Here is a 14,747-nt window from a genome sequence, read left to right as displayed (position 1 = left end):
TTTTGGTTTTTCGAGACAAGGTTTCTATGTGTAGCTTTGCGCCTTTCCTGGATCTCACTTGGTAGCCCAGGCTGGCCTCGAACTCACAGAGATCCGCCTGCCCTTGCCTCCTGAGTGCTGGGATTAAAGGTGTGCACCACCACCGCCTGGCAAAGTCTGTTTTCTTAAAATCTGGATCACTTGATCGTTTCCCTTCCCCAGACTAATTATGGTGCCTCACGAAAACATTAGGTCATTTCATAAAATTTTGGAGGTTTTGCCCCCTTTCTCCCTCCCATTTTTGAGAAAGATTCTCTTGTTGCTATGGTGACCCTCAAATTTGCTGTGATCCAAGGCTGGCCTTGAAGTCTTGATCCAGCCTATACTTTTTCAAGTACTTCATCACTGGCACGGGGTACCACACAAGCCTCAGTTCCTAGACTTTTTGGGGGGAAGTGGGGGGCAGTTTCAAGACTGTTTTTCTGTGTAGCCTGGTTTTCTTGGAACTCCCTTTAGATCAGGCTGGCCTTGAACTCCCAGAGTTCCATCTGCCTCTGCCCACCAAATGTTGGGGTTAAAGGTGTGTGCTTCCACCACCCAGCAATTCCTAAACTCTTAAGGCTAAGGTCTTCTTAACTATTTTCCTTATTGAAGAAGCTAAAATTCTGTTCATGACTATGTTACTGTTTCTTACTATGAGAGAAAGTTTGAAATCAAACAAAATGGACTAGATATTAAGAAAATAAGGAGTTACCAAACAGCTGTGGGTAATGAGTCTCTTTCTGTCCTACAAGCCAGCTCCCAAATAACACAGAGACTTAGTAGTAATTATGAAAGCTCGGCTTTAGCTCAGGCTTGTCCCACTAGCTCGCATATGTTAAATTAACCTGTTTATTTTAAACTGCATTCTATCAAATGGCTCATTTCCTCATTTCTCTACTGCCCATGCTGCTTCCTCCTTTGCTGGCTGGCATCTCCACCTTTTTTTCCCCCAGAGTTCTCACTCTGCCCGGAAGTCCTGCCTATATCTCCTGCCTAGCCTTTGGCCATTTAGCTTTTTATTACACTAATCACAGCAATATAGTATACAAATATCCTACAACAGTGGTGGCCCACAGGCAGGCAGATCTCTTTCAGTTCTGAGTTTTGAGGCTAGCCTGGTCTACAGGGCGAGTTCCAGGACAGCCAGGACTACACTGAGAAACTCTGTCCTGAAAAAAAAACCCAGAAAGAAAGAAAAATAAGGTGCCTGGGAAGGTGGCTCAGCAGTTCAAGAGCACTGGCTGCTCTTCCAGGGAGGACTGGGTTTGATTCCCAGCACCCACCTGGCTGCTAAAAACCATCTTTATTCCAGTTCCAGGGGATGTGATGCCCTCTTCTGGCCTCCATAGACACTGCACACACATGGTGCAGACATGCACACAGGCAAAACACCTACATTGCATTTAAAATAAGAGGACTCAGGTTTGTTTCCCAGAACCCATAGCAAGTGGCTTATAGCAGCCTGTAACCACTTGGACCCAGCAATTCAAGACCAGTATTATTTCTTGCATGTGTCTTGTATTTTTCCCTGCCCCTGGGCTGTTAGGAAGCAAATCCTAGATATCATACATCTTCCATAAGACATCCCCCCCCCCCCCCCCCCCCCCCCCCGGGTTTCTCAGTGTAGCTTTGGTGCCTGTCCTGGATCTTGCTCTGTAGACCAGACTGGCCTCAAACTCACAGAGATCCACCTGGCTCTGCCTCCCGAGTGCTGGGATTAAAGATGTGCACCACCACTGCCTGGCCCATATGATGAATATTACTCCATGTGATGATTTTCACATTGACAGACAGGTATTTGACAGCTGCTCAGTTTTTCAACTTTCCTACGTGGTCACTTTTCAAGGAGAGTTGGAAACAGACTGTTCTCAATGTGGAAAGAAGCAGCCATGAAGTGTCTTATGTCTAAACAAAAGCACATTCTTCACCCTCGTCCTTCCTGGGACACAGGTGTGGAGGCCACTTACTTTATAAAGGCATCATCCGTGAGCTGAGGACACGCTGATGTCTTTGAGTCCTAGGTCCTTGACATGTCAGTGTGATTCCTGTAGCAGAGGCTTAGTTAGCCCTTCTCTCCCTTTTTGGAAAATTTCTGAACTATATAAAAATCACTTAAAATCCTGATAGACACATTTTGCCAAGAATGTCAGTTATCTCTGACAGTTTGACATTCACCTTTAAATATTAGATTGTGTAACCATAATGCCATTCAGGGAAATAAGGTGGTGGGCGGCTGGTATTTCAAGAGTGAAATGGACTTGAGTTCCTCAGTGCTAATCATTGTTCTGAAAACAGAATCTTTAAGGTGAAATGCTAAGTAGGTAAGGACTAGTATTTTGTGAATAACTTAGAAATGAATACAATGTGATTTATGGGTTTGACTTTTTTTTATCAGCAGTATCTGAAGAATTTGTAGATTTCTTTTTCAAACACCCCCAAATGATAAAGGAACCCTGTTTTCTTTATCTCCTATTTCCACATCTCCTGGTCTAACCAGCCCATTTCAGCAGATGATGATTCTGTCATTCTAAGTGGCCCTCTCTTTGCCTCCCCTTGTCCTTGACTTCACAGCAGAGAGGAGAAAGACACCACTGGCTTCTGCTGCCCGTCTCCGTTGTGAATCCCTTTTCTGTCTGATTTAGTGTCTGTATGGTTCCACTGCAGCGTAAATTTAGTAGTTTATTACCAACTTGCATTTTTTACATTTTTCCTTCAGTTGGCCTTTAGATTCTCATACAAAATGAACTATGCTCAGGACTCCCGGGTATGATTTGGTGTGTAATTAGAGACCTGTTGTGGGTTGTACTAAAGACAGGAGCATTGATCTAATCTTGTTTTAACATGATTTAGGAAAGAGAATCTTTGTCAAGTAGATGCAAGCAGATTAAGTGCTGTTTGATTGCATCCTTTTGATACAGAACAGAAAAGATGTCTTTAGTTTCTAGAACTGATGACCACAGTATAAGTCACAATTGTAAATATTGAAGGTTTCTTTTGAGGTAAGCAGGCTGTGGTGCTTGGGATTGAATCTTTCCTGCGTGTTTTATCATCCTCAGCTCTCATTCTCCCTCTTTTCAAGTGATGTGATCCTCTGTTGTGTGACTGCCACAGTGGACCCTTCCCGCTGTTAGTGAACGTTAGGTTTTTTCTGGGGTTTGAACGTTAACACATATTACAGATAGGAGGTTTGGTGAAGATAGCTATATGTAGGTTGGCATGTACATGGGAGGAACTTTTTGTAAATGTAAGGGTATTTTGCTTGCATGCATATGTGTGGTGCCCAAGGAGGCCAGAAAAGGGAGTCTGATCCCTGGAACTGGAGTTACAGATGACTGTAAGTACCTTGTGAGTACTGAGAATCCGGCCTGCCCTCTGAAGAGCAGCAGTTTCTCCATCTCTCCACCCCATCAGTTTTCAAAAGAAAATGAAATCAGATCCTACTCCTACCAGCTGGGACTGGCTTTAAAAAAACAAACTGCCAGGCCATGGTGGTGCATGCCTTTAATCCCAGGACTCAGGAGGCAAAGGCCAGCCTGGTCTACATAGTGAGTTCTAGGAGAGCCAGGGTTACACAGAGAAACACTGTCTCAAACCAAAGAAAGTAAACTAAAACCATCACTGATGTGAAATTTGAATAAAAGTAAGTTTCATTTTAGGTTTTGGACTGGTAGAAGTAGAATCTGTTTTCCAAAGTACAGGTCCATGCGCCACCAGACATTGGCCTGCTTCTGTTTCATCTCCATTGATGTGTAGCTGGGGAATCAGATCTTTTTTTGTTTGTTTGTTTGTTTGGTATTTTTTGTTTTGTTTTTCAAGACAGGGTTTCTCTTTGTAGTTTTGGTGCCTGTCCTGGAGCTCTCTCTGTAGACCAGGCTGGCCTCGAACTCACAGAGATCCGCCTGCCTCTACCTCCCGAGTGCTGGGATTAAAGGTGTGGACCACCACTGGCTGACGAATCCTTTGTCTTTTCCTTTACATTTTCTTTTATTTTCATTGGGGTGTGTGTGTGTGTGTGTGTAGGGAGGTTACATGTCTGTGACTACAGTGCCTGAGGAGGCCAGTAGGCATCCAATCAAATGCCCTAGAGTTGGAGTTGGAGGCTCTTGTGAGCCACCTGCCAGGGTGCTGGGAACAGACTTGGGACATGTGCACGGACAATATGTACTTCCTCTCACGGAGCCATCTTTTTAGCCTTTCTGGTTTCCTTTTTTTCCTTTTTTCCTTTTTTGCCTTACTGTTTGGACCTTTTCTTTGTTAGGATATCTTCCCCCTTACTCTAATAACATCTTATTTTTTAAAGTTAGCTTTGAGGAAGAATGCTGGAAATTGAACCCGGGTTCTCATGCATGCTGAACACATGCTCTATCACTGGGCCATCTCTACTCCGACCCAGATCACTTTGTGTCCTGTCCTGGGTTGTCTCCTTATGTAGTCCGTGCTGACTCTCAGCGCCTGGTGTAGCCAAGACTGTCCTCGAACTCCTGGTTCTCTTTCCCCAGCCTCCCAAGACCCCTCTCCACCCTTGTCATATATATGCTTTGCATTTTTTCTCACCAGCGCCACATTTTTCTTTGGCTTTTACAGTGTAGAAGTGTATGTAATACACGGTGTTCATGAGTGTTCTGTGTTTATGTCCACTCATCTTCTGTGGTTTCTGGTCTGGGTCTCATTTGTAAGGAGACTTTTTTCTATCAAGTCTGTTTTCTTTGAGGCCTTCATCGCTTACATTGAGGTTTACTATCACTGGTGTTGATTTCCCCTCAAGACATAGGTACCTTTTGAAAAAGCTTTAACATGTTTTAAACATGTTTAGTTATAGAATTTTTTAAGGTACTGGGGTGGTGGTTCAGTCAGGATAAAACATGATCCCCAAACAGGCATACATACATGTATGACTTGACCAACAAGAAATTATGCCAGTTTTTCTTTGTGCATACTGTTTGAATGCTTTGAATCCTTATTGTTGCAGGTAGATTAGGGCCCTTCCTACCTAAAATTTCTATTGTAGAGTCATTAGTGGGTTAGACCACAAAGCAGAAACAGGACTTTAGAAATAAGATTTTAGAGCAGTAGCCTGTTTTTTTACTAATGTGGATTAATTTAGTATCCTATAAGTGAATCACATTACTCCGTGTGTACATGGATTCATGTGTGTGTGTGCATGTGGAGGCCAGAGGTCAACCTCAAATGTTGCCTTAGGAGCTATCATCTTTGTTTTTGGGGAAGGAAATTTGTTTGTAACAAGGTCTGTCCTGGAACTTGCTATGTAGATCAGACTAGTTTTGAAACAGGAAGATCCACCAGCCTCTGCCTCCTGAGTGCTAGAATTGAAGGCATGTGCCACCATGCCTGGCCTACCATGGTTTTTGAGGCAGGGTTTCTCACCAGGACCTAAGGCTTACTGGTTATGCTGGTTGGCCATGGGGCCCCTGGGGGGTCTGCCTGCCTGTCTTTGCTTCCTTGGTTTTGGTTAGGGTTACAACTGCAGAACACCATGCCTAGGTTTTGGTGTAGGTGCTGGGGTCAAACTCAGGTCCTCATGCTTGTATGGCAAGCTCATTACCGAGTAACATGTCTCCCCAGACCTGAATCTTACTACTATGAGGAGTTCTCAAGCTGTCTCAAGGCTGAGTGGTGTTTGAGGGAGAGAGTTAGAAGGACTGCCCTCTGGTTAGTCTTGATCCACACCTACATCTAAAGACACAGCTAAAGGGTTGGGCTTGCCGGAGCAAAGAATGAGTGAAAACAGTTGCCATAGATTTGCTCCAATTTTCCCCGTTGTAACTTGACACAAATCCATGAAATGATAGTTTCCTAGTTTGCAGAGAGAGCGTGCAAGTGGTCAGGGAGTGGGTGCGTATTATTAGTCTCTGAGTCCAAAGCGCATTCGCATTCCTTCGTAGGGTATACATTGTCTCTTCTCTACTAGAGTTAGTCTACATAGCATCTGTGTTACCAGAAGTGTGTCCAGTGGGAGAGCCCTTGCAAACTGTCTTGAATGTCCCCTGTAGCTCTTCCATGGGCCTGTGTCGTTTCCTTTACTTTTTACCTCAGCATTGAAAGCAAACATGAGGTTACAATCCTGGGAGGACTCAACGAATTTGTTGTCAAGTTTTATGGACCACAAGGAAGTAAGTACATGTGTGGGTATGTGTTCTTTTTTATCATCTTTACTAGACAGTGGAGTAAGTTTTAGCACTAGAACCAGCGTGTGGAGAAACCCTTGTCATTCATGCACTCATTCTCACAGATTCTGGGTTCTGTTACGGTGGCCACAGAGGTGTTCTTCAGGAAGTGCGTATTCTGTTCTGAAGTAGGAAAAAAAGGAGCATGACTATCTCTTATCAAATAATTGAGTGGTGGTCAATAGTATCAAGTAAGAGAGTGACTATTTGCTTAACTGAATATTTTAAAGGAAAATACGTGGCATGGTTTTCTCTTTGTTTCTGGTACTGGTGATTGACCCCAGGCTTTGTGCATGTTTGGGAAGTGCTCTACCGCTGAGTTACATTCCCTGGTCTTCCTATCTTTACTTTTAAAAGTTTTCCTTTGGTTTTTCAGGACAGGGTTTCTCTGTGTAGTTTTGGTGCCTGTCCTGGACTTCTTTTTTTTTTCTTTTTTTTTTCCGAGACAGGGTTTCTCTGTGTAGCTTTGCGCCTTTCCTGGAACTGGCTTTGGAGACCAGGCTGGCCTCGAACTCACAGAGATCCGCCTGGCTCTGCCTCCTGAGTGCTGGGATTAAAGGCGTGTGCCACCACCGCCCGGTGCTCCTGGACTTTTTAACCCAGGCTAGCCTGGAACCCACAGCAATCCTCGTGCCTTATCGTCTGACAGCCTATGTCACCATGTCCAGTTAGTTCCTGAATTCTTTGAGAATTAGTTTGAGGCCTTTTTCAGGAGAGAAAGGGATTTGATGTTCATTTACATTTGGATTTATTTTCTAATTTGAAGATACAGTCCAAATGAATAACATGTTTTATTTCTGTTCCAGCACCATATGAAGGCGGAGTGTGGAAAGTTAGAGTGGATCTTCCTGATAAATACCCTTTCAAATCTCCATCTATAGGTATGTGATGGCTTGGTTTCTATAAGACAGTTCTGAAATCTAAGAGGAAAATAAAAATCTTATATTTTTTGAGAGATGATTAACCCCAAAATTTTTACTAAACTGAAATTTTCCTTTCTTGGCTTTAAAAAAAAAAAAGATTAATTTACTTATTATGTATATGGATCTTCTGTCTGCCTGTATGTCTGCACACTAAAAGAAGGCATGGGGTCCCATGGGCCTACAGTTATGAGCTATCTTCAGAACTAATGCCATGCCTAATCTCCTGCAATTTACACTAACCCCTACTCCAGCAAAAACTATTTTTCTGAAGGTATGCTGTGATCCCTAGCTTCCAAATTTCTGTGTAGGGCAAATAGTGTATTAGGATGATGTAGTGTGTTAGAATGATGACACAACTAAGTCCTGTCAGAAGTTGCAGCCTTGCACTGGTCTCAAACCACTTTACTTCCTGTAGAGTTTGATGTCCTAAAAATGCTAAAGAGCATCTGTCATTCTTTTTTTTTTTTTTTTTTTTTTTTGGTTTTTCGAGACAGGGTTTCTCTGTGTAGCTTTGCGCCTTTCCTGGGACTCACTTGGTAGCCCAAGCTGGCCTCGAACTCACAGAGATCCACCTGGCTCTGCCTCCCGAGTGCTGGGATTAAAGGCGTGCGCCACCACCGCCCGGCCGCATCTGTCATTCTTAAACTGGTGAATTCGTAGTGTTCATCTGAACAATAGGCTGTCCTTTTCCTTCAGGTCCTTAGGGAGGTTTTCTAATCCTGCAGCCCCCAGGATATGTTTATGGATAAACGGGTGAGAAATGATCTCAGTGCTGCTGCAAGAGCCTGCAGGTTGTAGAGATAGGGATGGTAACAGGGTAATTGTGAGCTGTTGAGTCCGATACAGCTCACAGGCACACTGGACGTTAGCCCTATGTGGCTGGGGATCGAAGCCTTTCCACAGCTTCCTTCCACAGTGGCAGAAAGGAGGCGTTTCTCTCTTGAGAGGGCTTTTCTGCTCTGGTTCCCGTGCCTGGTTTACTCATGGGTCTCCTAACTGTAGTGTTTCTTTCTATTGCAACAGTTCAAATATAAACTTTAAAATATTTGTCATAAATACCTATTTAAAGACAGGAAATTGGCATTCCAGGTATAGCTTTGTAACCTTACATTGCTGTTTACAGGAAACAGTAGGGCTGTGGAAGCCAAGAATAAACTATGGGAATGCAGCCTGTGCCGTAGAAATGTAGCTGTTCCTCCAGCTTTAACCTGTTGTCTCAGGCAAAGGGTACATTCCACTGTAGCTTTCTGAACTTTATTCTAAAAGACCTTTTTTCTGCTCCATCGCTGGGATCAGACTCCAGGCCTGGCACATGCTAGGCATGTACTCCACCACTTAGCTGCATGCATCCCCTGCCCTAAAATACCTAAACTAACTAATGACCAAATTCCCAAGTTAATGCCATGGTATAGTTGGTTAAGACAAATGACCAAGTTAATTTAACATTCGTAAGTTTTATTTTGCCATTCTCTATACTTTTTAGAATTTGATACTCTACAAATGAGTATCATCTTCCCTTGAGGAAGTTGATCTAGTTGAAATATTTGTACAAACTGTTCTTTCCTTCAAAGGAGAATTGCATAAGAGTTTTAATCAGTTTGTGAGGTGACCCATTTTCAGGTTGTCAACAACATAATACTGTTAAGATGTTCTGCAAGCATTTGGAGAGGCAGTAGCTCGTTTTAAAAAGGCAAGGCTTAGTTTCTGAGTTGCATAGACATGGAATTAAACAAGGGAAAAAAATGAGATAAACTCAACTCATTGTTTCTTTAAAATCTTTCTCCCATAGTATCTGGCCTGTCTCCTATTCTTGAGTTTAATTTAAGCCCTTAAATATTGAGATATAGAATTGGGATGTGTAGGCCGGGCGGTGGTGGCGCACGCCTTTAATCCCAGCACTCGGGAGGCAGAGCCAGGCGGATCTCTGTGAGTTCAAGGCCAGCCTGGGCTACCAAGTGAGTCCCAGGAAAGGCGCAAAGCTACACAGAGAAACCCTGTCTCGAAAAATCAAAAAAAAAAAAAAAAAAAAAAAAAAAAAGAATTGGGATGTGTAACTTGGTGGCAGGGTGCTTGCCTGGCATGTATGAAGTCCTGAGTTCAGCCCCTAGCACTTAAATAGATAAATAATAATTAAAAAAATCTTTTATGCTTACACTGTGTGTCTGTCTGCCTATGTGTAGACTCAGATAGTCCTTCAATTTGTCCTTTTGCCTAAGCCTCTTGATCTCAGGGATATGCCGTTAATCTTAGCTTGGATTTTAAAATATTTATGAGTATATAATCTGTATGTGTGAGTTAATGTGCAGGTATATATACATGTTGGTGTATGGAGGCCAGATGTCAGATGTCAACCTCAGGTGGTGTTCTTTAGGAACTGTCTACTTGGTTTTTGAGGCAGTCTCTCTCACTGGGACTGAGGTCTCACAGTTAGGCTAGGTTGCCTGGCCAGTGAGCTCCAGGGGTCTGCCTGTCTCTGCCTCCAGTGCTGGAATTAAAAACATGTGCCTCCTAGTACAGTAGTTCTGGCTTATTTTTCCTATTTCTTTTTTCATTTGTAGATGAAATTAGTATGCCTGTTAGCACTGCAGCGAGCTGTTAGTGACCATGTGTAGTTATATAGAGTTAGGCATGCATGAGTAACCAGTTATCACTGGTTATCAGGGAAGAGTCTGGACTTGGTTCTCATTTTTCCATAATACTGACACTCATCTGATCTGTGGTTTCCTTTCTAGAAAATAAGATACTGGATCTTATGTGGCACGCATCTCTAGTTGCAGCTATTCAGTAGGCTGAGATAGGAGGATTGCTTGAACCCACAAGCAATATATATACACACACATATATATCATAAAACGTGAAAAATGAACAGCCAGACTTAGTGGTGCTTACCTGTAGTGTCAGCACTGTGAGGAGGTGGAGGCAGGAGGGTTAGGATTCAAGGCCAGAATGGACTACTAATAATTCCTATTAGAATTAAGTGAATTCTTTGTGCTTGTTGTTAACTGATTCATTGGAATCCCAAATAGTCCTCAGTTCATGAAGATTCTGTTTTAAGCTGAGAAGTTGCGCCACAAGCTCTCATTGTGTACTTCTCCAAATTCCGTTGGTTAGCTATAACTTGTGCTTGGCAGTTAAGAGAAAGCTTCCACCAGTGCAAGGAAAAGATGTGCAGTAGTTGCACAGCTGAGTACATATTCTAAAAGGGCACTACTGTGCACATAAACAACAACAAAACCATTGTATATAAAATGCTTCATTTGTCCTGGGTGTGGTAGCACATCACTATGGAGACAGATAGGTGGATCTATTAGTCCAGTTTCAGCCTGTTCTACGTATCTAGTTTTAGGCCAGCCAGAACTATATAGTAAGTCTCCGAACAACAACAAAATGTTTTATGTGTAGCCAAAAAGAGTAAAGATTTTTAAAAAATTAAGCAATAATTGGTTGAGCTGTAGTGTTTGCAAGCTTGTTTTGTTTTGTGTTGGTAGCTAGTCTAGTAGTATATATGCTTGGTAAAGTTCTTATGTCCTTTGAAATTTTTTTACTTCAAAAATTAAAAACAAAACAAAACAAAAAAAACAAAGTAAGCCAGTCATGGTGGCACACACTTGTAATCCCAGCACTTGACAGCAGAAGCAGAGTGATTAGGAGTTGAAGGTACTCCTGACTATGTAGTGAACTGTACTGAGCCATAGCACAGACCTTTAGATTAGGCTGTCACACCAAAGTAGGATAGTTTAGGTTATCAGACTAATCAAAATCCTTTTTACATTGTCTAATCTGATAAATTTTTAGTTGGAAGCTACTCTAGTAACCATATTTTTATGCTTGTGCCAGTGATTAAGGGCAGTGCACTTCAGTGTTTTATTCACTATGGTCAGCAGTTACCTCACTATTTTAGGATTGACATTTTATAACATAGTGTGACTATCTGTAGAACTTAGGATGCTTAGTTCTAGTTCCTATGTTCCTAGATGGAAATAGTCTATAGTTACTCCCCCAGAACTAATGTGCATAACTGAAGTGAGCAGTAGATTTTCAGGATGGTGAGGAGTGTGTCATGTCTGTCACGAGAGATTTGGGGTTAGTCATTTTTAACAAAGGCTTACTTGGGCTGCCACAGTATTTGTACAAATAAGTGAATTTTTGAGCTAAGGTAGCAACATTCCATTTAGATCACTTATATCCTTCCATACTTTCATGTTCCTATCTCAAATAGCTGTCTTGAATTTCAGTAGAGAAGTGTTAGGAACATTTCATGAACATGTTAAAGTCAATACTGTGAGAATGCAGCTGTGTAATGTCCCCTTGTCACAGGACCTCTGAAAGTGAGTGTGGTCACAGTGTGCATTCATTTCATCGAATTCATTGGATCCTTGCTCTACTGGTGCTTGTAGTCAGAAGTTCTCCTGTGTCCCACCCTGCTGGCTGTCAGGACAAGTCTTTCCCACTTGTGTCCCCCAAGTGAACATACAGAGGCTTATGTTAATTATAACTGCTTGGCCATTAGCTCAGGCTTATTACTGACTAGCTCTTACACTTAAATTAACCCATAATTCTTATCTGTGTTTAGCCATGTGGCTTGGTACCTTTCCTCAGTTCTGCCTTGTCATCTTGCTTTCTCTGTGTCTGGCTGGTGACTCCTGACTCAGCCCTCCTCTTCCCAGAATTCTCCTCTCTGCTTATCTCGCCTATATTTCCTGCCTGACTACTGGCCAATCAGCGTTTTATCAATCAATCAGAGCAACAGATATTCACAGCAAACAGAATGACATCCTACAGCACTTCCCCTTTTCTGTCTAATCAAAAAGGAAGGTTTTAACTTTAACATAGTAAAATTACATAAAACAGTTATCAAGCAAGAATTACAGTTACAATATCTAGTCTATTTGTATTTGGCAAAATGAAAGAAAAATATTCTGTCCTATATTTGTGAGTCTAAGGTTTCATATCTAATTTATCTTTTATCATGACTAAACTATAATTATAACTATCTAGTCTTCAACTACATCAAAGACCCCAGAATATTAGGTAATAATAATGTAATATTATCTAAGTAAACAGAAAATGCATTGTAAGCAAATTCCAAAATTCTGGAAATGACAGAGACAGTTGGCTGCCTGGACAGTTACTTAAAAGTCATCTGTAACATTGGGGCATTCATCCTCATCTGTAGGCCTAGAGCTTTTTAGTTGCTTCTCTCTGTGTCCTGTAGAATGTCCAGAAGTTTTTTCTGCAAAGCAGTAACCTGAAGGACCATCTCCCCTTGCAAAGTTCAATGGTCACCTTCCTATGGGTCCTGCATGTCCAGTTTATATAACATTTTGTCAAGCAGTCCAGGCAAGAACAGTTTCTTGCCCAAATGGCTATCTTTTGCCACAAAAAAGATAAACTCTATATGGAGTGTCTTTGAATGCCTATCATCTTCCTTAAAATAATTGGTACTGCCAGGAGCAGATGTGTCCATAAAAGTCTTAAGTTTTTAAAACATTTTAAATGCTGTATTCTGTAAGTCTTTGAAGTGTTTGAGGATTACCTACCTAATTGAATTAGATCTATGTATACCTAGAAAACTTAACTAACATGACTATAAGTTTGACTGTCATAGAAGACTAATTATTAGTCTGTATTTCTTAATTATCCATTACAATTTCAAATGAGCTGCACAAACATAATACCTTAAACAAGAGTAGAAATATACATACAGTATAACAAAATTAACTTTAAATTTGTAATAAACTAAAATCTATAGCAATGTAAAACATTTTAAACAAGTTGCTCTTTAAAAGTAGATTCAATAATCTACCCTTTCATCCTATCATATCTCTGTCATATCCTTTTTTTCTTTAGAAATATATTGACTATGACCAATAACAATTTGTAACCAATCTCTAAAAAAAAAGACAAATATCTATATCCAGTTTTTGTGAATGTGGGCGTAGTGTTCTAGGCTACTTCCTGCTGATTCAGGGCACTGTATTCTTATGGGGATTCTGAGAAAATTAAGAATTATGGTCAAGTCCTGACTGGAATAGGCTGTGATGCTGTATTTTCTGAGCCAGTTGCCTTGAAGCTGTTCTGGATGTTGGATCATCTGGAGACCTCTCAGGGGTCTTCCTTGATCAAACCATATTAACCTGGAAGCAATCCACAGGTTCTTATCTTCTATGGAAACAAAACAGGACCTCTTTTCCGAAGCAACTTATCCTTAGACATAAATTTTGAAATCAAGATACCTTTAAAATATACATATTGATTTAACTCAGCAGCTTTTACAATCAAATGTCTCTCTTCAGTTAAAAATTCCAGAGACAACACAATCCAGACTCTGTGTGATTTCCATCTTTACATGGTTTATTTTTTTAATATTACTTTTACTTTTTCTTTAAAGATTTTATTTTATAAAACTTTCTATTTATATAACTGTCTATATTACTTTTCCTCTTTCTTCCAAGCCTATGTATGTTTTTACACACATTGTAAACCCTAAATTGTTTAGGGTTTATCCCATCTGAATCTGTTTTATTGTGAATCTATTGGTTTAAACTGCAGAGTGGTTAGAACAGATGTGTCAGCCTTGGCTGTTGACTCTGTGCACCTCAGCTTTTCAAATGGTGGTAGTTTGTTTACTACTGGCTCTGTGAGCCATGCGTACCACCAGCTCTTGGAAACAGTGAGTCTATTAAAGCAGCGTGTAGCCCAGAAACCTTTTTTTTTTTTTTTTTTTTTTTTGTCTGTACTAGCAAAAGCTAAATCCACCACGCAGCATGCACACTGCGCAGTTTGGAGATGCCTCTGTGTACAGCGGTGGGAATCTGCCATGCTGCAAGTCAAGCCCACATACTGCTGCAAACCTGCCATACTTTATCTCATGGCTTGCCTGAGAGACAAAACTAGGAAGCTGTTTTTAAGCTCTGTTTTAGAATCTTTTTTTTTTTTTTTTTTAAAGCTTTCTCAGGTTTTAGGTGGAAACTCTGGCCCCACGTTGGGTGCCAAATGTAGTCAGAAGTTTTCCTGTGTCCCACCCTGCTGGTGGTCAGGACAAGTCTTTCCCATTTGTGTCCCCCAAGTAAGCATACAGATTCTTACGTGAATTATAACTGCTCGGCCATTAGCTCAGGCTTATTACTGACTAGCTCTTACACTTAAATTAAGCCATAATCCTTATCTGTGTTTAGCCATGTGGCTTGGTACCTTTCCTCAGTTCTGCCTTGTCATCTTGCTTTCTCTGTGTCTGGCTGGTGACTCCTGACTCAGCCTTCCTCTTCCCAAAATTCTCCTCTCTGCTTATCCCACCTATATTTCCTGCCTGACTACTGGCCAATCAATGTTTTATTTACCAATCAATCAGAGCAACAGATATTCACAGCATACAGAATGATATCCCACAGCAGGTGCTGCTAAGGTGCTAGGATACAGACGTGAGCAAGCTGTTCTCATGCAAACTTAAAATGACTGACCACTTTATGTAAAGAATTGGTGTAATGGGATAGTAAATTTGGTTTAGATATTTAATCTAACCAAGTACATTTAAATTAATACTTAAAAGACAACCCTAATCATCCTAGATCAGAAAAAGAGTATACCAGGCAAGAAGAATTCTGAAGTACTAGTGCTC

At 41.2% G+C, this 14,747-nt stretch overlaps 1 protein-coding gene across 5 annotated transcripts in view; it reads left to right on the top strand.

Moving 5' to 3' along the window:
* Ube2h (ubiquitin conjugating enzyme E2 H) overlaps positions 1–14,747 on the top strand; it is a 105,385-nt gene that overhangs the window by 41,113 nt on the left and 49,525 nt on the right. For 2 of the 5 annotated variants that reach the window (XM_052719365.1, XM_052719362.1), the window contains exons 2-3: positions 6,076–6,164; positions 7,013–7,087. In XM_052719365.1, coding sequence (XP_052575325.1) covers positions 6,076–6,164; positions 7,013–7,087 — 164 coding nt within the window. Of the gene's footprint in view, positions 1–6,075; positions 6,169–7,012; positions 7,088–14,747 lie in introns of all 5 variants that reach the window. The other 3 variants (XM_052719366.1, XM_052719363.1, XM_052719364.1) reach the window with 2 other exon arrangements.

Source organism: Peromyscus californicus, unplaced genomic scaffold (genome assembly GCF_007827085.1).
Source record: "Peromyscus californicus insignis strain IS unplaced genomic scaffold, ASM782708v3 Scaffold_6__1_contigs__length_162567912, whole genome shotgun sequence".
NCBI classification, from domain to species: domain Eukaryota; kingdom Metazoa; phylum Chordata; class Mammalia; order Rodentia; family Cricetidae; genus Peromyscus; species Peromyscus californicus.
This window is presented reverse-complemented; position numbering and strand designations above follow the sequence as displayed.